Source organism: Oreochromis aureus, linkage group 19 (genome assembly GCF_013358895.1).
Source record: "Oreochromis aureus strain Israel breed Guangdong linkage group 19, ZZ_aureus, whole genome shotgun sequence".
Lineage (NCBI taxonomy): Eukaryota > Metazoa > Chordata > Actinopteri > Cichliformes > Cichlidae > Oreochromis > Oreochromis aureus.
The window spans coordinates 14,172,100-14,195,049 of NC_052960.1; the positions used below are offsets into that span (position 1 = coordinate 14,172,100).

The window sequence follows — 22,950 nt, forward strand, 5'->3', positions numbered from 1 at the left end:
CATCTAAAACCTGCAGGGACACCGGCCCTCGTGGACTGAGATTGGGGACTCCTGCTCTAAGAGATCGCGCTTTCTTCACACAAGGTTTGATTTCTCTAGCTTTCAAAGTTTTGATAGCATTTCATGCTGAAATATTGTCAATAGTGGAAACCTGACTTATGACTTATGTAGTGACCTTCCACCCTGTTTTCACTGCAAATCCAAAACTAGTCCATTCTTTTCATTCACTCATTTCATTCAAATGTAATTCTTCAATAATATAGCTGATGGTTGATTCAAACTCAAAATAATTGCAATCACACTTTAACTTTTCCCCACTGAATTAATTATACATGATTTTTCTGATCTTTTTATGATTTCTGAACTGTAAGAATTAGTGTCAAGACAACTACTGTTAGTGATACTTTTTATGAATTGTATGAGTAATGTGTTTATTTATTAATTTATTTATTGTCAATCTTAGGAAAACCGGGAAGGGCCTCAGCCAGTTGTTGCATTTTAAAATGCAATGTGTTAACTCTGTCTAAACTGTCAGAATGTGCTGTTTTTGCACCTATAAAGATATTTATATAATACATACAGTACATACATATAAACACCTTTATATATGCATAACTACTGTAGTATTAATTTAGTGACTGAAAGATTGGGCACTTTTTGTGGAGCAAATATCTGTTGTTGTATTTGGGGTATACCTTTTAAAGCATATAAGTATTAAAATGTATCCCACTAAGGTGATACACTAATATTAGTAGCAGACAACTGCATCGAATGTCTAAAGCAAGCATGTTGACTGTGACTGATGCTGCTAGGACTGTTAATATATTTGGAAAGCCAGCGTGTAATTGGCATGAGAGGATTGCCTTTAGTTGCAAGTGCAAAGCTCTGGTTCCCTCTACTATAATGCCTCACCTCACCTCGGATTTATTTTTAGACTTTAGAGGTTTTATTTGATTTAGTGCTTAGTTCTGATAAAATAATTATAGTGTGTGATTTTAACATCTGTTTAGATGCTGAAAATGAAAGCCTCAACTCTGCATTTAATCTGTTATTAGATGAATTGGCTTTATCTGATCATTTTTATTAACATTTAAATTTTACAATAATAGATTGCACTAAGGTGAGGAATAAATTTCATTACAGTAGATGTCGTTCTGAAAGTGCTGTGACTAAGTTGAGGGATATCTTCTTAACTGCCATGTGCCAACACAGTGCAGAGCAGCTACCTAAACTCTCGAAAGTCACTGTACTCTCTGGTTTAACTCTCAAAGGTCCACCTTAAAGTAGATAAGCTGAAGACAAATTGGCATCTCAGTAGTTTAGAAGACCTCCAGCCTGGAAAAGAGCTTTTTGCTCTATTAAAAAAAAGCCCTAGTTCTTTTCAGCACTGACAAAAAGTCAGAGCTCTATGAATTTATTCACAAATAAAAATTCAACAATTAGAGAAAAATTACTAGTAACTATCTCACAGACTCATCATTACATACAGCTGCTTTAAACACTATTAATATTTTTTGGACTCTTGCGCTCTGATTAATTCTTCTGAGTTAACTTGAATAACTACAAATGCTTTAATCCTAAATGTCATCTATCTCTAATAATAGGCTACATACATTAAGGTGCCAGTAATTAAACCATTACTTAAAAAGCCATCACTTAACCCACCTGCATAGACTGCTCTTTAAACTTCCCTTTTTCTCTAAAATTCCTGAAAGAATGTTGTAAAACAGCTAACTGATCATTTTCAGACACTATATGAACTGAAATCTCATTAAACTTTTAGAACAGACCCCCCTCAATTCAAGTTTAAATTTTGAGTATACTTTTTGTATAGAAACACGTGACAGTGAAGTTAAACAATCGTCTCATGCGTTATGGTTATTGCTGACTATTGTTTCTAGAGTGCAAGCATCACTTTGTGTGTCTGTGAAGGTTCTCAGTCATCCAGGTCCCGGTATGTTTAAAAGCAAGCATCATACAATAATACAATAATACAATACAATACAATAATATAGCTGATGGTTGATTCAAACTCAAAATAATTACAATCACACTTTAACTTTTCCCCACTGAATTAATTATACATGAGTTTTCTGATCTTTTTATGATTTCTGAACTGTAAGAATTAGTGTCAAGACAACTACTGTTTGTGATACTTTTTATGAATTGTATGAGTAATGTGTTTATTTATGGGGGGGTTTTTTCAGACAGTTTTAGCATAATCCAGCCTATGTCATGTAATACACATCAGGCATCTCTTTAAAAAACAAACAAAACAAAAAAATACTTCACTACACTTTACAAAGGTTTGCTCATTTGTCCATATCTTTATTTTCATTTTGACACTATCAGACATATACAGTAAAACACAACATTTGGCAAAATACAGTGATTTGGCAAAAAAAAAAAAGTATTGATTGACTAACAGATTATTTCAGTGAACTGGCATCAAATGACATTTTTTAGGGATACCCAGTCATACAGCATCCAGAGAATCACTTCTGGGTGCATCAGTGAACCTCTCACAGATTCAAACTGGACAACAGAGAAGCCGCAGCTCCTTCTCTTTGTTTTTGTGCAAAAAAAAAAAAAAAAGATAAAATGAAGAAGACTGATGCTGCCCAAAAAGATAAAATGAAGAAAACAAAACCTTTTTTTCTTAAAGTCACCAACCACATTGGACAAGAAAGCTTTGTTTTCATACATGAGATTGGACTGTACAATATGAAACCATGACTGGCAGTTTCATAGTTATCCTGTGGGATGTGCCAAGGTCTTGGAGGACAGTTTATAAACTCACAATAGCTTCATCTAAGACGACCACTGGCACAGTGAGTCACACTACTTGACATGAATAAAAGTGCTGTATTTCTGCTGCATTTTGGCACAACTTTTTCATTTAGGTCATGCCAACAGGATTGCCACCAAATACAAAGAAAGAAAAAAAAAAAGTCACTCCTCAAATGTAAAAGTGCCTCCCTTGATGAAAATGTCCACCTCAAAACCGTTAAAAGCATCATTTCAGATGCTCTTAATTCTTTTTCAAGTGTCTCTCCCTTTAACTTAATTCACAGCCACTCAAAGCACCGGGCATTACTTACAAATGTACAGCGCAGTCACAGTCACTTCCAGACAACAACTGCATGATATAAAGAGATTTACCATGAAAAATATATACAATGCTGCTGGAGTTCCCGCTGTCTGCTAGACATAAAGGAATGATCTGTGTTTTGGGCTGGTTTGATCCAATTCCTGCTTCAATTCACTACAGTGTTTATATACAGAGTCCACTATGGCATTTGGAACCGTAATCCATAAGAAAATAATTGGTTTCATCCTATTTTACATCAATGGTCCCTTTGAAATTGAAGAAATGTTAATCTGACAACCTCACCGTTTCGATACTTTGACACAGAAGCTCATCTTGCATAAAATGTTGACAAGAATTTGTACAGTACTTTCTGTAAAAAACATAAATCTCTGTTAATAGCTGCTGAGTGCTGTTGCAATGCATTGTTCAGTGAATTAGCCATTCCGACGACATCTGAATGTGATGCAATATCTGCGATATATGCAGATACCGAGCTGTCTTTTTGTAGTGTGGTCTCAAGGGTGTGGTGCAGTGCTAAAAGAATCGGAATCACATGGAAACACTCGCTCCCAGACAACACTGAGGTATGATGATTCATACAAAAATACGGGTAACCTTGCAGCAACCATGAAGATCACATCTTTCACTGTTTTCTTCACATGAAGCCAATTTCATTTTATCTTGGTTGACATTTTTTTATATATCTTAAGTCATAATGTGTGATGAGAGCACAGCACCTAAGTAAAGAGCTTAAGCAAATGCTTATACTACGTGCTCATTTTGTGCTCTTTCTGCGTAATGCAGTCAGTCAAAAATGACAGACTTTCCAAATTAAAATGCAATGTGAGGAGGTGTGTGTGGGAGTTTCATATTGCAGTACAATGGCTCTGTGCTGTGCTATCATCATCATCCACATGGTATCCAAAACACCGTGACAAAATTACAAAGGACAATGAACAATTCACAGCAATATTAATTAGCAACCTCCCTCTCACATAACAGTGATATCTTCTGTCGGATACCAAGGTAAAGATCGCTAAATCCAATCTACAAATACATATTGACCATCTGCCTTAGTGTAAGTATGTGAAAATAGCTAACAGTTTGATTAGCAGTGCAAATGCAAACTTATAAAAATATGGAAAAAAAATTACAGCTACATAATTCCAAAAATACACAATATGTACATGACCCTATTGAACCATTTTCACATTGGAGTTTAGTAAACAATGCATAGGTGAATTCATCACTAGCACAGATGAGATTGTTTTTTATCATATAATGCCTCATTTGAATAAATATTACATAAATATTTTCACTTTTATGTCAGCCCCTCTTCTCCAGCTAACACTTTCCCCAATGTCAGCTTTTGCCACTTCATGAGCAGGTGATAATAAAAAACAAAAACAAAAACAAAACTTGCATCATGAATGTTATCAGATGCACGGGAACCTTTATACAATCATGCAATCACACTAAAAAATAGGACAAAATCATTAAAAAAGTAGCAGCAGATGAGGTTATGTTAAGTAAAACATGGTCAGAAATAATTAAAAAAATGTGCATTTGTAAATCATAAAAAATAAATAAAAAATTATAAATTAATAACTCAAAAGGCAAAGTAAGGCTTAACTAAAATTCAAAGGACAAAACAAGAGCAAGCTAGATGTCTCACTGGGCCTCTGAACCAATAGAAAGACACCATTCAGCTGCTCGCGACAGAACAGCAGTGAACCTTTGTGTTAACCGAAGGACAAAAGTCTTAAAGTACTGCCTTCAACAACATAACAAGAATCACAGAGTGTGATAGGATCAGCCACACATGGGTAAATCAGTCCATTTGTTCACTTTATTAGTTTGTTTTGCAGTTTTCTTCATTAATATAATTCACTAATCATTTGGTTAAACCTAACACTGATATTATGAGGCGCACGCATAATAGCATTGTGTGGTTTTTCTAAAAATGTTTTCTGTTATATTAATTATGTTTCTCTTTCTTTGAGTTACCTGGGTTTGGGCGGTGGCTGTGGCTGAGGACTCTGAGAACAAAAGGCCTGCTCAGAATGACCAATCATGTGCTTATCAGGAACAGGAGTGTTTTATGTTTACTTAGGTTATTCTGTGCTTAGTTAATATTAGTGTGTGTTTTTGTTTCCCCCCTATTGTGTGTAAATGGTTTGGCCAAACCACTATAAATCATTCACAATCACGACCTTTGTAATTAGGTCAGTTTGTGAGTTGTGTCCACTTTGTTTGTTTAAGCTTTTGAAAATTACTTTTTGTAGAGTTATATTTAGTTGACCTCCTTTATGGGCCTGCTAGTTATGTTTTTGAATTTTGTCTCTTTTGTTTTTTTTAACTTTTTGAGGGTTAAAATAAAGAAAACCCTTCTTGAAGACATTTTTTTCCTGTGTCCTCTATGCCTTGGCTGCTTAGTCCCTCACACACAGCCCTTCAAATCTCTAACCGCCCCAGTACCACTTATCAAGGTTATTGAATGCCTTGTATTCCTTGTGCCTTCGCAAGTAATCACAAGCCAGGCATGTGTGCTCTGCCCAAAAATAAGCCTTCTTTACTTTAAAGTGTCGCCGCCACTCAAAGTACCTGAGGTACATTTCCTCATTTTTGTCCAGGAGCAGCAGGTAATCAGCCAATTCCTTGGGCGAGCTGAAGTCGTCAACATGAATGAAGGCGTCTCCCTGGATAAAGTTCTCGTAATTCTGCCTGGGTGGGCCGAGAACCACTGGCACTGTCCCCACTGAGAGTGGGTTGTACAGTTTCTCAGTAATGTAATCTTTGTGGATGGAGTTCTCAAACGCCAGATAGAACTTGCAGCTGGCGATGGTGGGGAAGTAGTCTTGGTCAGAGATGTACTCCCCAAAGGCCTGTCCATATGCATGAACCTCAATGTGTTTGTAGAGTTCATTGTAATATTTCACCCGCACGTGATCCTGGTTCCAGTTGCTTACAATCCAGCAGATCAGCTTGTTTTTGCTGGGTGGTACAAAATCCTCTTCCCCTTCTGCTGCTACGATGGACCCATAAGGCACTTCAATGTCAGCATCCTGACGGTAATTGAGAGTCAGATTGAACAGGTTCTCTATCCCAGGCAGCTGGGACGAATGTGACGGCGACTCAAAGTTCATCCATATCCACTTCTGGAACGACGGTCGCTGCAGCGGCGGCAGATTGGACAGGTCAGTGCTGATGTCCCGGTGATGGATGACGACCCCATCAGACTTATTGTAGAAGTTCCTGTCTGCTGTGATGAAGCAGCCATCAATGTTAAAGAGAGAGCTGCAGACGCTCAGGTCGTACGTTTGTCCGAAGGGCCAGAGCCAGATCAGCACAGTGGTCACGTTTTTATCGCTCTTGGTGGAGAAGAGGTTCTTGACCCGGTCTGTGGATACTGTTGACTCTACAGGACCTGATAGCCAGCTTGTAGATGGTTTAAAATACATCAAAAACAGAGTCACAAAGCATCCCAATATAAAAGTACCAAGCAGAAGGGGTCGCAGAATTCTGTGAAAAGGTGCAGATGGCATACTCTGTCCTAAAAGGGGCAAACCAAAGAGAAAAATACCACATGGTCAGCAGGATACAACATCAGGACTGATCATCTTATCGGGGTAAGGGTTTACATACTACCAACATGTAATAATGTCTACTGGATCATTGACTCTGAACAGAATCTGTGGCTTTAAATACTTAGTGGTATACTGTGTGGTGCTTAAAGCAATAGTTTGCATCGGTGCTCATAAATAAAACTGTGATGCCTCCTACAAAAAATTGCAATACCAACCTGGCGGATTTTACTGAATGCTGAAATCCAAGCAAGAGTAGAGGTTGTGGGAATTTGAGGGAACAGCTCCTACATCGGATCGAAGCTTGGATTAACCTCCTCTGTGATTCGGTGCTCATAGGAAAACAAATTGCAGGTTGGAGCTAGAAGATGCTTCTTTGCTCTTAGGCTGAATAATAACGATCCTTAATGACTGAATGAAGTGTGTTTGATCTTGAATTTACAGGTCTTCTTAATGATGCCTCCTTTACACGAGCAAAGAAAGAGAATGAGAGAGAATCTATTAGGCCAGAAAAAGAGACAAAAACCAAGCACTTTGATGACCCCTCCCATTTTGCCTACTCTCTCCTTACTTGACCACAGGTATGCTATAACCAGTCTTGGCATAACAAATGGACTTTGGGAATCTCTTTTGGACTTTGCCGTATTTTTATCACTAGTGTAAAAAAATCTGTCTCAGAGATACACACAGGTTTTAAGCTTGGACAGAGAGAGCTTCGTCAGCCAATTCTTGTTAGCACATACACTTTGAGTTCATTAGTGCAGTGGTGGTTCTTGAATTCACTTAACTAGATTTAAGACACTAGGTTATGCGTAGGGAATCCTCTGTGTCAACTGTTACATTATCATGGGTAGAGATATATGCTTGGGAACACCTCAGTGGTTTTGATGGGATCACTGGTTTAATCAGTTACCACTATTTAACCCCTACAATTAACTGCCTAAAGGCTAGGGTTAAGTTACATGGGTTTGGATGAGTGAGTAGGAGGACTGTTCTCCAGTTTCCTTGGCTTGTCCCTGACTTGTAATTGGCTCCTCCATTGGAGTCACTGAATCAGTGCCCAAAGGCTTTGGTCTTATAAACTGTTGAACACTTTGTTAGTAACTTGTTGTGGTGTGGGACCTTTATATTGCGACAACATATCACGTTTGGTTAGGATTATTTGTTGCTGCTTTTGGTTGTAACTTGGGTTGCGGCTGTTATGCTCTTTTGTATTAGATGTCTTACTATCGTCTGTGTCCAGTGTAGAAACTTTATAATCCTTAAGCTGTGTACACACTGGAACTTAGTCTCCTGTTGCGTATCGCTTTATAGCTGGCAGCTGGTGGCTTGTGGATGTTTCAAACTCTGGTTGCCATATTTACCACCAGGTCATATGTTAATTAGTGATATCCTACATTCTCATGATTAGTCACTTCAATCAGTTGCCAGGGATTTGAAAAAGGTTTACCTCAGGCTCTACTAACTTCATACAGTGATAATTTCACCTATAGTCGCTGAATGTCCTTGACTTTCTGTGGTCGCCATGTTGCACTTCCAGTTTGGAAATAGCTTTTTTCACATGTGGAACCATACGGAGGTTTGGGATATGACTGTCCAGTTAAGCTACCTAGCATGTCACTGTTTGCTTTCTAGTTATTCCTCCTCTCTCTTGGTCTGTTCTGTTCTCTTAAATATGCCCCTAGAAATATCAAGACTGTAGAAAGAATAACTGACAGTACTAGCAGAGTCGAGATAAAAGTTTTTAACAGCCTACAGTATCTGTCACTCTACAATCTTTAACATGACAAGTGCTAGAGCAATGGATTTTTGTAAAAGGAAGCATATCTGTCATCACTTGGCTAACTGTCAAATACCTGCATCCACACGCTCACCATGACTGAACCAGGCACTGTACATTTCTTAATTCAATTGTGGTTCTTTCAAACTCCATTACTTTGTGGGTTTCCCTGTGTTCTGTGCCCACTGAGCTACTTCATAGCGCCACAGAGAAAGCTTAAATTTCCAGCCTGCATGCAGAGATGAGCTTAATCTCTACAAACAAGTGTGTTAGACAAAACAAAAGTTCTTACAAAAATAGTCAGCTAGTCCTAGATAGTCCTAGATATCTTTTAAAAGTTCCCAGTTAGGCATGGATGTAGGTTGTTAGTCTGTGTGTTGTAAGAGAATGCTGCCATCTTAAGGCTGAGAAGAATAGAAGGGCTCTCTGGGGCTCAGCACACCTGCATTTGGCACAGAGGCCACACAAGCCTGACATGCCAAGTGCAGAATCAAAGCTTGAGAGACGATTTTTCTTCCATGCATCCCTGAAACATATCTGAATCAGTAACATCAAAGGAAACGGTAACATGCACTGTATCATCTGTGGCATACAGGGAAGAGCACTGGGCTTTGCCTCCTTCATCCATGCTTCATCCAAGTCTTTGACTTTGGTACACAGATATGCACCCAGAGGACACACGAGCCAGAGATGGATTGAGATAAGAGCCAAATGAGTGTGACTCGTTTTAAAGGCTTATGGTATCAATACATTTTCATGGGCAGCACGGTGGCACGGTGGTTAGCACTGTTGCCGCACAGCAAGAAGGTCCTGAGTTCAATTCCGACATCAGGCCGGGGTCTTTCTGTGTGGAGTTTGCATGTTCTCCCGTGTTTGCGTGGGTTCTCTCCGGTACTCGGCTTCCTCCCACCGTCCAAAGACATGCAACTTGTGGGGATAGGTTAATTGGAAAATCCAAATTGCCACTAGGTGTGAATGTGCGAGTGAATGGTTGTTTGTCCCTGTGTGTTGGCCCTGCGACAGACTGGTGGCCTGTCCAGGGTGTACCCCGCCTCTCGCCCTATGACAGCTGGGATAGGCTCCAGCGCCCCCCGCGACCCTGAAAAGGATAAGCGGAAGCGAATGGATGGATGGACATTTTCATGTAGGGAAAATCCTCTTACAGCACTCAACCATGCTTCCTGTCAGCTGCAGTGATAAGCTCTGTGGTTAACAGAGGATGCATCCCATGCTTGCCATCATGTGCTGGTGTCATTTATATAAAAACACCCCATAGGACAGAGGTTGACCTGTATTGCAGTGATCAGATCAGGCCTTTTAAGTTCCAGTGTCTCCAAAGCGATTATTTAAAGAAGGTGCACAACGTTTTATTTATTTATTTAGATGTCTTTCTATCTCTAAACCACCAAAATGAGACTAAGGGGAGTCTCCTGCAGCTCATTCACATTTAAAAAAAAGCATAGCTGTGATTTTGTTAAATGCATTGTGATGTATTTGGGACACAGAAAGAGCACCGCATGGGTGAGTAGTCTGCAGCGAGGCCACGTTTGAAGTGGCTGGAGAGCAGTAAGGGGAGGGAAAAAAACGCAGTCACACATTTTCTGTGGCAATATCAGTCACAGAAATCCCAAACAGCGTTTTGTAACAGGTATGCAAAGGCTAAAGCTGCACATGTACACCAAAATTGTTGTCTTTAGATTTGCACCACAAATTTCTGGAAGGAGCCCCGCACTGGCTGAAAACGGACACTCCATCTCAGGTGAGAATTAATTTCCAGCCACCGAGCACTGAAGGTCATTTCAAAACGTGACGCTGTAGTGGAGCCACTCTTTAAAATGGTTGTCTTTTGGCGTGACACTGCATTGAAGTTGATGGGAATAATAAAGATACACTGGAATATTTTCCAGTGCTGACTAACAGAACCTAGATAATAGCGCGCGGGGGGTATATTTGCAGCTATGAGGGCAAGGTTTGAAATACAAGTCACATTCACGGGAGAAAAACATCCATGTCCCCTGCAGTGTGTGAACTGTCTAGTGCATTAAACATTTAAAAATGCAGTGTACAATCAAACACCCCGGGGAAAACGAGAAGCGGTGGATATTTGTGACATTTGTTTTGCGCATTTTCTTTTTTGCGTTTGCAATTAGCTACATATGATTTGCCTTTAAAATCAGGTAGAAGATCAGACATAGGATGCAAGGATGGGGGGGGAGAAAGACACAGCCAAGCATTTTACTCACCATCGCGACAGGCGTGAGTCAAAATAAAGCTTTCTTCTCATTTCCCCCCTCCTCCCTTTCAAAGACACATAGGAACATACGGAAGATGTGGATGCGTTTGGAATAAAAAATCGAGCCCGCACGCTGTGTTTGCAGCAATAGATCCGGGGGAGCCCGCATCCATCGTCTTGATCCCGAAAAAATGATGATACCTACTGTAGCAATGTGCGCTGAATCTTCTCCGCTGCTGCACACCGACGCAGAGAATGATGGGTGCAAGAAAAAACGGGGGGAAGAAAGAAAGAAAGAAAGGGGAGGAAATCGCGACTACCTCGTTCGCTTGCACACTAAATTCATATCTCGGTGTGCGAGGGCGCCATGTATGCTCAGGGATGTGATGCGATGTGGAATAATTCCCTGCTGGCTGCCCATGCGCTACCTTGCTCTGTTTACCGTCGATGCAGCTGCAGGCTGTGGCGGAGCGCTAGTGTGAGTGGGATGCTGAGATTCCGCTTTAGTGCCATATTACACTTTAATCGTCTGCTTAAGGTTCTCATTTGAATAAACAGGTCAGTCATCTCTGCTGAGAGGAAGCACGGGATCAAAAGGATTCACTTCATTTGGTCTGTACAAATTAATCGGGATGTATCTTTCAGTGATGTAAAAGCTGAAGTCTGATTGCCAGTTAATGAGGATAATGCACCACAGCCACCTTCAGAGCCTCAAAAATACAATTGTTAATTTTCAGCGAGTTTATTAAATATTTTTCGCATTCTTAAATCACATGCAAAAACAACTCACTAAATAAGTAGGTTCAATTATCTACACAGAGGCTCACAGATGCGGTTTGCCCCATTAAACCTTGAGCATGCCCCGTGATTTCTTTTAGCCAGTCAATTAATCATTTACGGGGTTACTCTAGTGGTTTAATGTTGTAATTCAAAACAGTTGGAGGACTCATCACAGGGTTCATTTCAAAATTAGTGATTAAATTCAAAAGTGCATCAACACGATTTTGCATGGATCAAACTCCAAAAAACTTAGGACTTTTCTTATACAGCGTCGGATTAAAGGCAGCCTTGCACAACAGCAAGGCAAGTGGACATGAAGACACGAAATACACCCTACACCCACTAGGAGTACGAGATCTTTGAGTTTGACTTCAGTAGGCAAAGCCACACCTGGACGAGCCAGAGCCAATTGGAAAACAAGTGCTGTGTGCAGGTGAAGCTCATTTGGCTTTTTTGGCCACAATCACCAAAGGTACAGTTTAAGAAAAGTGAATAAGAAGCATTTAATTGAAAAATAAAGCAAACACACAACTTGCCAACTTTTAAGCATGAAAGCTGTTGCAGTAATATTCTGATTTGGGAGCGTCGGGAAAATTGCCCGGATCGAGGCAAGAATAAATTCCAATAAAAGTCAGCAAATTCTGGATGCAAATGTTCTGCAGCCAGCCAAGGATGCACAACTGAGAAGATGCTGTGTTGTACAATTAGACAGTGATCCATAGCAGTCCTTAAAACTTGCTGTGAACTACTCCAGGAAATCCAAGCTGAAGCTGAATGGCTTTCACAGCCATGCTTGCTTATAAACCTGTGGGTAAACATGCTGTATGGCTGCGGAAGCCGAAACACCACCAACAAAAATTCTCACAAGTTCAAGTGATCTGGAAGAAGGACTGGGCTGAAAATTAAGAGGCAAGAATAGAAAGATCACTGTATGTTTTCATTGGAGAGATGGCTTCAGTTTAAATAACCCTTTGCTGCGGGGGCAGTTTTAACATAATGCGTGATTTGTTCAGATGCAGCCAAACAGCTGCGGCCACGCAGCTGTATGCACTGATAGCACGTCTAGTAAGAGAAGTATCTGTTAGACTTGTACTGTACCATGGCAACAGCTCATAAATAAGAAGGCAATCTACTGCACAGATAAAAACCAATCTTGATTCTGCCCTCTATTCCCTCAGCTACAAATCTGTTTCAACAACTGAACTTCTATCCTTCCATCCCGCCGCTGTTTGCATCATTATGACTCATCTCAGATTTTAAACTGACATGTCTTTGAAATGTCAAAATGTATGTTGCGTGGGTTTTTTTTCCCCCTCTCCTTCTCTTCTTGTACTGTATTTTGGGCTAAAGCCGAGTTGAAAGCAGAATGAGGCAACAGCTTTATTCCACCAGACTGCTTTGTTTACTCGTATCTCTGCCTCGTTGCAGAGTGCACTTTATTTCTGTTCGGGTCTAATATAGTCACAGATCACAGAACTGCAAAACATGCCTATGCTGTTTCGGCTGGTGAAAATCCAGGAATAGCAAAAATGTACAGGGGTGTGCAAACAAGCGTTAATAAGACATCAGTTAAATTCACAATAATTCGTTCAAGTGCAACAAAACGACATACATCAGCGCAGCCAAAATTAAGATAATTAAGTGGCTCACTTGCCTACGGCTTTGCAAATCATTTGGCTTTTCTTATAAAGTTGGTCTTCATTTGCATTTTGCTCTGCGTTCAGCAAGCAGAACTCCATTTAGTTTTCATTTTGTTTATACCCCCATGAATAAACATCTGCTATGGCTCTTAGTCATTTTCATTCCTGCCACTTTCGTCTCTCACCACCAAATATCGCCGCCCATTTGCGAGTTATTTCCAGGTAGATTGATGGTTTGTTGGGCAGATAGTCCAGATACACCGTCTGGCTTGTTTTTGGAATTGCCATTTCAATCTGAGTCCCCTCATGCCACTCGTTAAAGGATGTTATAGAGATAAAATCAGGCCTGGCTTCCAGTGCTGCACTCAGCGAGGTTTCGTAGTATTTGCCATTGATGCGGTTTCGAGTGTTTTGGAAATTCCAGGGTCGAATGCTCGTGTCGATATATCCCGGGCCTACACTTGGAATGAACATCAGGTTGTTATCTTCACAGAAAGCTTTTATAGAGGCCCAGTTACGCTGCGTGGACCCGTAGGAAAAACCATTAGTGGCAAAGTAGGTGTAAACGCCGTCGAACCCTGCTGTCAGGATATCTCTCTTGTCTTTCTCCTCCACCAGCAGGGCGATGAAGATGGCGTCATACGGGGTATCCCTGATGCTGTTGGTCTCCGTGTGCTTTAGCAGCTTGGCCCACTGCTCCGAGTTCAACAGATATGAGTCATACACATAGAAGAGCGGAAGAAGTTTGCCAGTGTTTGTCAAGTACTTGAAAAAGGCCGGGTGCTCTCCGTATCTGCGGAAGACGGGATCGGAAAAACAACCAGATGTCAAAGGAATAGAAAGATGAATCTAAATGTGCAGATAACATTAATGATGACATCTGAATGACTCTATGGGCAAAATCACTACTCACTTCTCAATGATGTATTTAACATTAGTGAACATGTTGACTTCATCCCTTCCTTTGTATGGCTCAATGTGAAAAGCTACCTACAACACACAAATAATGACAAAGATAACACACACATGGGATCACAATATAAAAACCCTTTCATTAGGAAAATAATGAAAGACGTTTCATTCAAGCAACTGCTCCAATCTCCATAAACTCACCTTAATGTGGTATTTATGAGCCACCTCAAACAGCAAAGGCACAATGTCGTCTGTTGAGTCACCGTTGTCGTCCTTCATATTGGGAGGATACCAGGAAACAGCAATGACACCTTAAAATAAACAGTTACAGTATCAATTTGAAATCCAAAAGCTAAAAGAAAAAGACCTAGATGGACGTTCATAAAGATAACTGGATTCATTTAATGTAAATGTGTAATAAATGTGTATTAAATGTGTGCCTGGAGCAATGTTATTAGGCTTTCCTTGTATCAGTGTGTCACTATTATCATAGCTGCTGACACAAAATCTTCTGAATTCAATTAGAAGAGTTTTTGTTTGATAGTTGGAACCAATATTTTTATTTTGTGTGAAAAACTAAACACTAACCTATAAATGTTTCTAGCTCACTACATAGATTCAGAATGATCCAAAGAAAAGGCAACATGTCATTCCTGTTTGAGCTTAACTGCATTGATTAATTTGGCCTCCAGGTCTCTGAGGTCATCCTCCATCAACTTATCTCAGCGCCACCTTTTCGCCTAAAAGCCAAAGGCAAACAGGCTTTTCCAGCTGTTACTGCCACCAAGGCAACAACAGCTGGAATTTTCTGTGAACCCACATAAGCACATGTCTAACTGACAATAAACCACTTCTAAAGATAAAGAGCGGTGAAAACGTTTTGCCCCCCACTTACATGCTTCAGAGTTCAAATACATTTCCACACCGGGATAAATGCAAAAATCAGTTTTTAAATGATGTTTTTTGAAATGATTTCATTTATTAAGAGGGTGAAATAAAAAAGAGCTATCCAAACCTAACTGGCCCTGTGTGAAAAATGTTATTATCTCCTAATTCTAATAACTGGTTGTGCCAACCTTGGCAGCAACAACTGCAATCAAGCTTTTGCAATAACTGGGAATGAGTCTTTCACATCCCTGTGGAGGAATTTGGCCCACTCTTCTTTGCAGATTTTTTAAATTCAGCCACATTAGAGGGGTTTCCAGCATGGACGGCCTGTTTAAGGATTTGACTAGACCACTTCAAAACCTTCATTTTGTTTTTGTTTCATTCAGAGGTGGACTTGCTGATGTGTTTACGATCATTTTCCTGCTGCAAAACCCAAGTTTCTTTGAGCTTCAGGGGAAAAAATGATGGCCGAACATTTTGCTTTGGGGTTTTCTAATAGCGAGCAGAGTTCATGGTTCTGACAATTACAGCAAGTCATCCAGCCGCCTGAGACCACCACACTACCACCGCCGTGTTTGACTGTTGGCATGATTTTTTAAAATAAAATAATGTGTTAGTTTTACGCCAGATGTAACGGGACTCAAACCTTCCAAAAAGTTCAGTCCACAGAATATTTTCCTGAAGGTTTTGGGGATCAAGATATTTTCTGGCAAATGTGTACAGGCCTTTGTTTTTTTTTCTTTGGTCACCAGTCATGAAAAAATTAAGACATCAGGAAGGGAGCTATACTTTTTATACAGCACTGTATATTTTTTCATTAGCTTTTAGTCAAGTACGTGTTGAAATTTTTCTTACTGGTCTTTTATTTCTAGTGTTATACTTTATGTATTTATGACTCCTTTTTATTCATATTTTGCCATCATTGCATTGCCTGCCTGGAAAGCACTCTGGCTCAGCTCCTGTTGTTTTAAATGTGGTATATAAATAAAAGTGACTTGATGTCTTACCAATGGCTGCTGTACGCAGCTGCTGCATATGAGCCTCTATAACAGAGGGGTCTCTGGAACTGTAAACCCCTAAAGCGGGGTAAAAGTTGGCTCCAATGTCATCAGGTGGGGTGTGTCTCCCTTGTGGATATCCCTGAGCTACCTTAACGTCCCAGTGTGGCAGCTGCGGATGGTCCCAGTGTATGTATTTTCCATCAATCTTTGGGTTTCCATACCACGTGTAGTAGAAGGCATGAAGGTAGTAATTCGGAGGAGGGAACTTCCTCAGTGTCGCTTCCAGTTCTGCATCCTTGTCTGACTGAGCAACGCTGCTCATTTTGATCTCCTCTGGTTTTTTGTTGCGGTCTTCCCGGCTCTCTGGTTCAGGAAACCCCTTTATATGGGCTGGGCTGCTGAATGGAGAGTCCCGTGATGTTAGCTCCTTTAAGAACACAGTTATGGCGAGTATGAACAACACCAGAGCAATTAATGTGATGCAAGATTTGCGCCTAAATCTTGCCATTCTTCAGTTATTGCTTGAGGCTTTCCATAGTTCATTGTTGAGACACCGGTGAGTGACTGTGGTTGGATGGGGAGCCAGTAAAGCTCAGCCGGAGAGTGTTTACTCAGCCTATAAATTGAATGATATAAGAGATGTGAGTATCTGTTGATCTTCCCAGAAGTGCCCAGTCATTAAATAATAGACAAAACTGCAGCTTTAGTTATGTTTGCAATAATGTAAAGCTAAGTAATTTCCCATCTATTAATTAATAAAGCAAATAAAAAAGTGGAAACACCAAGTTTTATTTACACTATAAATACAATAGCTGGTTACAGCACGTCCATTACTGCAGCTTAGCATCACACAGTTAACAAGCTAGCAGCATTAGCCACATGAACTCTACCTGCACTGAACTTCAGACTTGTCAACACCACACAGGCACCACAGGGCTGACACGACATCCGTTTTATTCGTCTACAGTCTAACAGTTAGCTTCTTCTTGCACAAAAACTATAACATTGTCATATCTCACATGAAACACACCCAGTCCAATGGCTCGACCGAGTCCTCATAAATTATTTTCGCTGCTGGGATGCAGAGGACGAGACACAACCTGCACTTCTGGTTTATTGCCTGTCCTGGAAAACGTCACAGATCTGCAAACACACTGACCTGCGACTGCAACTGCACTGTGACCCATCCATGCGGTATAGGAAGCTTCCTCCTCTTTAGCTAACAACAGTCATAGAGGCGGTTTAACTGAATGACACTGATTAATAGCGCCCCCATCGCCTTGGAGGGTTCATTACAGAAAAGAATAAAATTAATACCACAGGAAGGAATGATGATTCATAGTCAAAGGAGTTTGCAAAGAAAAGCGTCTGGACTTCTTTAAGTTGCTTGAAGACGTTTCACCTCTCATCCGAGAAGCTTCTTCAGTTCTAAGGTCAAATGGCCGAGAGTCCCAAAATCTGGGACTCTCTCAGTTGGTGTCAACACCGACACCAACTGTCTGCCATCTATAATCCAGTTTTGAGTTCCCTCCCCAGACGCCTTAACGCCCACTCACATCCTGGGCCATCTGACCTCAGGAATTCACATGACAAGGTGGGGCCAGGTTTCACAATGAGCTCACCCGAAACCCGGGCTGATTAGGTCCCACACCCGCTTTCACACCTTGGCGCATGTGATTAGAGGATCACCAGGGGGTCCTTTGTCCCTCCTTGGGGGGATACTCCCACTGGGTTTAAATCTGGGACTCTCGGCCATTTGACCTTAGAACTGAAGAAGCTTCTCGGATGAGAGGTGAAATGTCTTCAAGCAACTTAAAGAAGTCCAGACGCTTTTCTTTGCAAACTCCTTTGACTACGATGACCTGGATGACTGAGAACCTTCACAGACAATCTTAATAAACACACCTTAATACGTACAATAATTTGTTTGGAGTGATTATTCAATCAAATATTATTCCACAATTATCTGGGTAGTGATATTTTGAATGGAAAAATCAGTGACACAACCAAAGGAGAAACAGAGGACTCCTCCTTATCCAACCTTCTCCCATGTGAAGTCTGTGGAGTGCAATAACCTGTGCAGTGTTTCCACAGGTTATGAAAGAAAAGGGAAATTATTTTGTGCACGTTTACAAAAATAAATAAAAACCCCATTGCTATTTCTTTATTGTTTGTCCCTTAATCTCCCCGAGAAATAGAAATTCAGCTCACAGAGGATGATTTATTACAGTCTGCTCTCTCTGAACGTGGTACTGTGGATCATTGTTGCTTGGCTCCCATCTCATCTCCACTTGGACCCTCCCTGTTTTCTCTGTCACTGACCTCATTGTGTTCAGGCCTTTTTTTTCCAGAGGGCTCTGAAATGGGCTTAGAGTTTAGCATTTCTAGCTGCCTAAACTGCCACACTGGGTCACTTCTGCTGCATACAAAAGGATGGAGATGGAAATGTATGAATGAGTGAAGAGGGTGTGTTGAAAATATGAAAGGAGTAGAGCACTTTGAAGAGCTGTTGAATGAGGAAAATGAGAGTGAGAGGAGGACAGATTAAGGAAAGTTAGTGCAGAGGATGAGTGAAGAGGAAGTGAGGCCAGCTATGAAGAGGAAGTAGAGTAGGAATGATGGTTGATTCAGATGACATACTTGTGGAGGTATGAAGATGTCTTGGAGAGACTTGGAGAGAGAGCAGTGGACTTTTTTTTCCAGATTGTTTCTTATGTGGGATGGAGAAGTGTGTTAGCACTGACTTTCAAGAAGAAGCACGATGTTCAGACCTGATAAGCTATATCATGAAGCCATGGGAAAGAGTTGATGAAGCTTTGTTAAGAAGAGGTGATGATCAATGAGCAGCAGCATGGCTTCATGCTGAGAAAGAGCACCACAGATGTGATATTTGCTATGAGAGTGCTGATAGAGAAATACAGAGAAGCTCAGAAGGAGTTGCACTGTGTATTTTTGTAGATCTAGAGAAAGCATTTGATAGGGTGCCAATAGGAAATCGGGAGTGGCAGTGAAGTATCTGAGGGTGGTGGAGAAGATGTATGAGCACAGTGAGACAGGGGTGAGGTGTGTGGAAGGAGTGACCAATGAGTTCAAAGTAGGGTTGGGATGACATCTGGGATTGGCTCTGAAGGTTTTCTGGTTAGCAGCAGTGATGGACAAGCTGAAAGATGAGGTCAGGCAGGAGCGGACAAATATTAATGTTTGCAGACGACATTGTGATCTGTAGTGAGAGGAGAGAGTAGGTCTAAGAGAGACTACAGAGGTGGAGGTATGCTCTGGAGAAGAGAAATGAAAGTCAGTAGATGCAAAACAGACTACATTGTGTGAATGACAAGGAGGCAGGTGTAACAATATAAAAACCCATCTCCATTGAGACTGTGTCAGCTCCCAAAAAGACAAAAAACAAACTAAAAACCAGCAATAAACAACTTAAACATAAAAAATCACAAAGAAAGAACAATACAGTATCCACATCTGAACCAAAGAGTAAAACAGTGAAATGTGGATTATTAAATATTAGGTCTCTCTCCTCCAAGTCTCTGTTAGTACATGACTTAATAATTGATCAACAAATCGATTTACTCTGCCTTACAGAAACCTGGTTGCAGCAGGATGATTATGTTAGTTTAAATGAATCAACACCCCCGAGTCATTCTAACTACCAGAAATCTCGAAGCACAGGCCGAGGGGGCGGTGTGGCAGCAATTTTTCACACCAGTCTATTAATTAACGAAAGACCAAGACAGACTTTTAATTCATTTGAAAGCCTGATGCTTAGCCTCGTCCACCCCAGCTGTAAAACTCAGAAACCAGTCTTACTTGTTATCATCTATCGTCCACCTGGGCCTTACACAGAGTTTCTCTCTGATTTCTCAGACTTTTATCTGATTTAGTGCTCAGCTCAGATAAAATAATTATTGTGGGTGATATTAACATCTATGTAGATGCTAAAATGACAGCCTCAACATCGCATTTAATCTGTTATTAGACTCAATTGGCTTCTCTCAAAATGTAAAAGAACCCACCCACCACTTTAATCACACTCTAGATCTTGTTTTAACATATGGCATAGAAACTGAACATTTAACAGTGTTTCCTGAAAACCCTCTGCTGTCTGATCATTTCCTGATAACATTTACATTTACAATAATTGATTACACAGCAGTGGAGAGTAGACTTTATCAAAGTAGATGTCTTTCTGAAAGTGCTGTAACTAAGTTTAAGAATATAATCCACCCACTGTTATCATCTTCAATGCCCTGTACCAACATAGAGCAGAGCAGCTATCTGAACGCTACTCCAACAGAGGTCGATTATCTTGTTAATAATTTTACCTCCTCACTACGTACGACTCTGGATACTGTAGCTCCTGTGAAAACTAAGGCCTCAAATCCGAAGTACCTGACTCCGTGGTATAATTCTCAAACACGTAGCCTAAAGCAGATAACTCGTAAGCTGGAGAGGAAATGGCGTGTCACAAATTTAGAGGATCATCATTTAGCCTGGAGAAATAGTTTGCTACTTTATAAGAAAGCCCTCCGCAAAGCCAGAACATCTTACTATTCGTCACTGATTGAAGAAAATAAGAACAACCCCAGGTTTCTCTTCAGCACTGTAGCCAGGCTGACAAAAAGTCAGAGCTCTACTGAGCCAACAATCCCTTTAACGTTAACTAGTAATGACTTCATGAACTTCTTCACAAATAAAATTTTTATCATTAGAGAAAAAATTACCAATAATCATCCCACAGATGTAATATTATCTACAGCTACTTTTAATACCATCGATGTTAAGTTAAACTCTTTTTCTCCAATTGATCTTTCTGAGTTAACTTCAATAATTAATTCCTCCAAACCATCAACGTGTCTTTTAGACCCCATTCCTACAAAACTGCTCAAAGAAGTCCTGCCATTAATTAATTCTTCGATCTTAAATATGATCAACCTATCTCTAATAATCGGCTATGTACCACAGGCCTTCAAGGTGGCTGTAGTTAAACCTTTACTTAAAAAGCCATCTCTAGACCCAGCTGTCTTAGCTAATTATAGGCCAATCTCCAACCTTCCTTTCATATCAAAAATCCTTGAAAGAGTAGTTGTCAAACAGCTAACAGATCATCTGCAGAGGAATGGCTTATTTGAAGCGTTTCAGTCAGGTTTCAGAGCTCAGCACAGCACAGAAACAGCTTTAGTGAAGGTTACAAATGATCTTCTTATGGCCTCTGACAGTGGACTCATCTCTGTGCTTGTCCTGCTAGACCTCAGTGCTGCGTTCAATACTGTTGACCATAATATCCTATTAGAGCGATTAGAACATGCTGTAGGTATTACAGGTACTGCACTGCAGTGGTTTGTATCATATCTATCTAATAGACTCAAATTTGTTCAAGTAAATGGAGAGTCCTCTTCACACACTAAGGTCAATTATGGTGTTCCACAGGGTTCAGTGCTAGGACCAATTCTATTTACATTGTACATGCTTCCCTTAGGCAGCATCATTAGAAGACATAGCATAAATTTTCACTGCTATGCAGATGACACCCAGCTCTATCTATCCATGAAGCCAGGTAACACACACCAATTAGTTAAAGTGCAGGAATGTCTTAAAGACATAAAGACCTGGATGGCCGCTAACTTTCTGCTTCTTAATTCAGATAAAACTGAGGTTATTGTACTCGGCCCTGAAAATCTTAGAAATATGGTATCTAAGCAGATTCTTACTCTGGATGGCATTACCTTGGCCTCCAGTAATGCTGTGAGGAACCTTGAGTCATTTTTGACCAGGACATGTCCTTCAATGCACATATTAAACAAATATGTAAGACTGCTTTCTTCCATTTGCGCAACATCTCTAAAATTAGAAATATCCTGTCTCAGAGTGATGCTGAAAAACTAGTTCATGCATTTATTACTTCCAGGCTGGACTACTGTAATTCTTTATTATCAGGATGTCCTAAAAAACTCGCTGAAAAAGCCTTCAGCTGATCCAAAATGCTGCAGCAAGGGTACTGACAGGGACTAGAAAGAGAGAACATATTTCTCCTGTTTTGGCTTCCTTCATTGGCTTCCTGTTAAATCCAGAATTGAATTCAAAATCCTGCTCCTCACATACAAGGTCTTAAATAATCAGGCCCCATCTTATCTTAATGACCTTGTAGTACCATATCACCCCATTAGAGCACTTCGCCTCGCTCTGCAGGCTTACTTGTTGTTCCTAGAGTATTTAAAAGTAGAATGGGAGGAGAGCCTTCAGTTTTCAGGCCCCTCTTCTGTGGAACCAGCTTCCAGTTTGGATTCGGGAGACAGACACTATCTCTACTTTCAAGATTAGGCTTAAAACTTTCCTTTTGCTAAAGCATATAGTTAGGGCTGGACCAGGTGACCCTGAATCCTCCCTTAGTTATGCTGCAATAGATGTAGGCTGCCGGGGATTCCCATGATGCATTGAGTTTTTCCTTCCAATCACCTTTCTCACTCACTATGTGTTAATAGACCTCTCTGCATCGAATCATATCTGTTATTAATCTCTGTCTCTCTTCCACAGCATGTCTTTATCCTGTTTTTCTTCTTTCACCCCAACCGGTCGCAGCAGATGGCCGCCTCCCTGAGCCTGGTTCTGCCGGAGGTTTCTTCCTGTTAAAGGGAGTTTTTCCTTCCCACTGTCGCCAAAGTGCTTGCTCATAGGGGTCATATGATTGTTGGGTTTTTCTGTATTTATTATTGTGCTATCTACTGTACAATATAAAGCGCCTTGAGGCGACTTTTGTTGTGATTTGGCGCTATATAAATAAAATTGAATTGAATTGAATTGAATTGAATTGAATAGATGCAAAGAGCAGAGGTAGTGAAGGTGGACGAGTTTAAATACTTGGGGTCAAATGTCCAAAGCAATAGATATTAGACAAGAGAGGTGAAAAACAGAGTGCAGCTAGGGTGTAGTGGTTAGAGATGAGTGCCAGGAGTGATTGGTGACAGAAGGATAGCAGCAGGAGTAAGAGGAAAGGTTTACAAGAGGGTAGTGAGGCCTGCTATGATGTATGGT

At 40.5% G+C, this 22,950-nt stretch overlaps 2 protein-coding genes across 6 annotated transcripts; both read right to left on the reverse strand.

Moving 5' to 3' along the window:
* Positions 1–35: 35 nt before the first annotated feature.
* LOC116326090 (4-galactosyl-N-acetylglucosaminide 3-alpha-L-fucosyltransferase 9-like) lies at positions 36–11,017 on the reverse strand. Of its 2 annotated transcripts, none has more exons than XM_031747202.2 (3): positions 10,699–11,017; positions 6,894–7,138; positions 36–6,644 (listed from the first exon to the last, which is right to left on the reverse strand). In XM_031747202.2, the coding sequence occupies exon 3, from the start codon at positions 6,634–6,636 to the stop codon at positions 5,554–5,556; it is 1,083 nt and encodes a 360-aa protein (XP_031603062.1). In that variant the 5' UTR covers positions 6,637–6,644; positions 6,894–7,138; positions 10,699–11,017; the 3' UTR covers positions 36–5,553. The 2 variants fall into 2 exon arrangements, with proteins under 2 accessions (XP_031603062.1, XP_039459216.1); XM_039603282.1 differs by having other exon boundaries at positions 10,894–11,003.
* A 646-nt stretch (positions 11,018–11,663) lies between these two features.
* On the reverse strand, positions 11,664–17,116 carry manea (mannosidase, endo-alpha). Of its 4 annotated transcripts, none has more exons than XM_031747178.2 (5): positions 17,069–17,116; positions 15,916–16,525; positions 14,222–14,331; positions 14,022–14,098; positions 11,664–13,901 (listed from the first exon to the last, which is right to left on the reverse strand). In XM_031747178.2, the coding sequence occupies exons 2-5, from the start codon at positions 16,415–16,417 to the stop codon at positions 13,268–13,270; spliced, it is 1,323 nt and encodes a 440-aa protein (XP_031603038.1). In that variant the 5' UTR covers positions 16,418–16,525; positions 17,069–17,116; the 3' UTR covers positions 11,664–13,267. The 4 variants fall into 4 exon arrangements, with proteins under 4 accessions (XP_031603038.1, XP_031603037.1, XP_031603036.1 ...); XM_031747177.2 differs by lacking the exon at positions 17,069–17,116 and adding an exon at positions 16,940–17,061; XM_031747176.2 differs by lacking the exon at positions 17,069–17,116 and adding an exon at positions 16,929–17,061.
* Between the last annotated feature and the right edge of the window lie 5,834 nt (positions 17,117–22,950).

Excerpts from the sequence above, each read along its gene's own strand:
- LOC116326090 (XM_031747202.2), bottom strand. The coding sequence starts at position 6,636 with ATGCCATCTGCACCTTTTCACAGAATTCTGCGACCCCTTCTGCTTGGT.
- manea (XM_031747178.2), bottom strand. The coding sequence starts at position 16,417 with ATGGCAAGATTTAGGCGCAAATCTTGCATCACATTAATTGCTCTGGTG. Across the intron at positions 14,099-14,221 it reads CTCATAAATACCACATTAAG|GTAGCTTTTCACATTGAGCC; the intron begins GTGAGTTTATGG and ends TGTGTGTTGTAG. Across the intron at positions 13,902-14,021 it reads GTTAAATACATCATTGAGAA|ATACGGAGAGCACCCGGCCT; the intron begins GTGAGTAGTGAT and ends CGTCTTCCGCAG.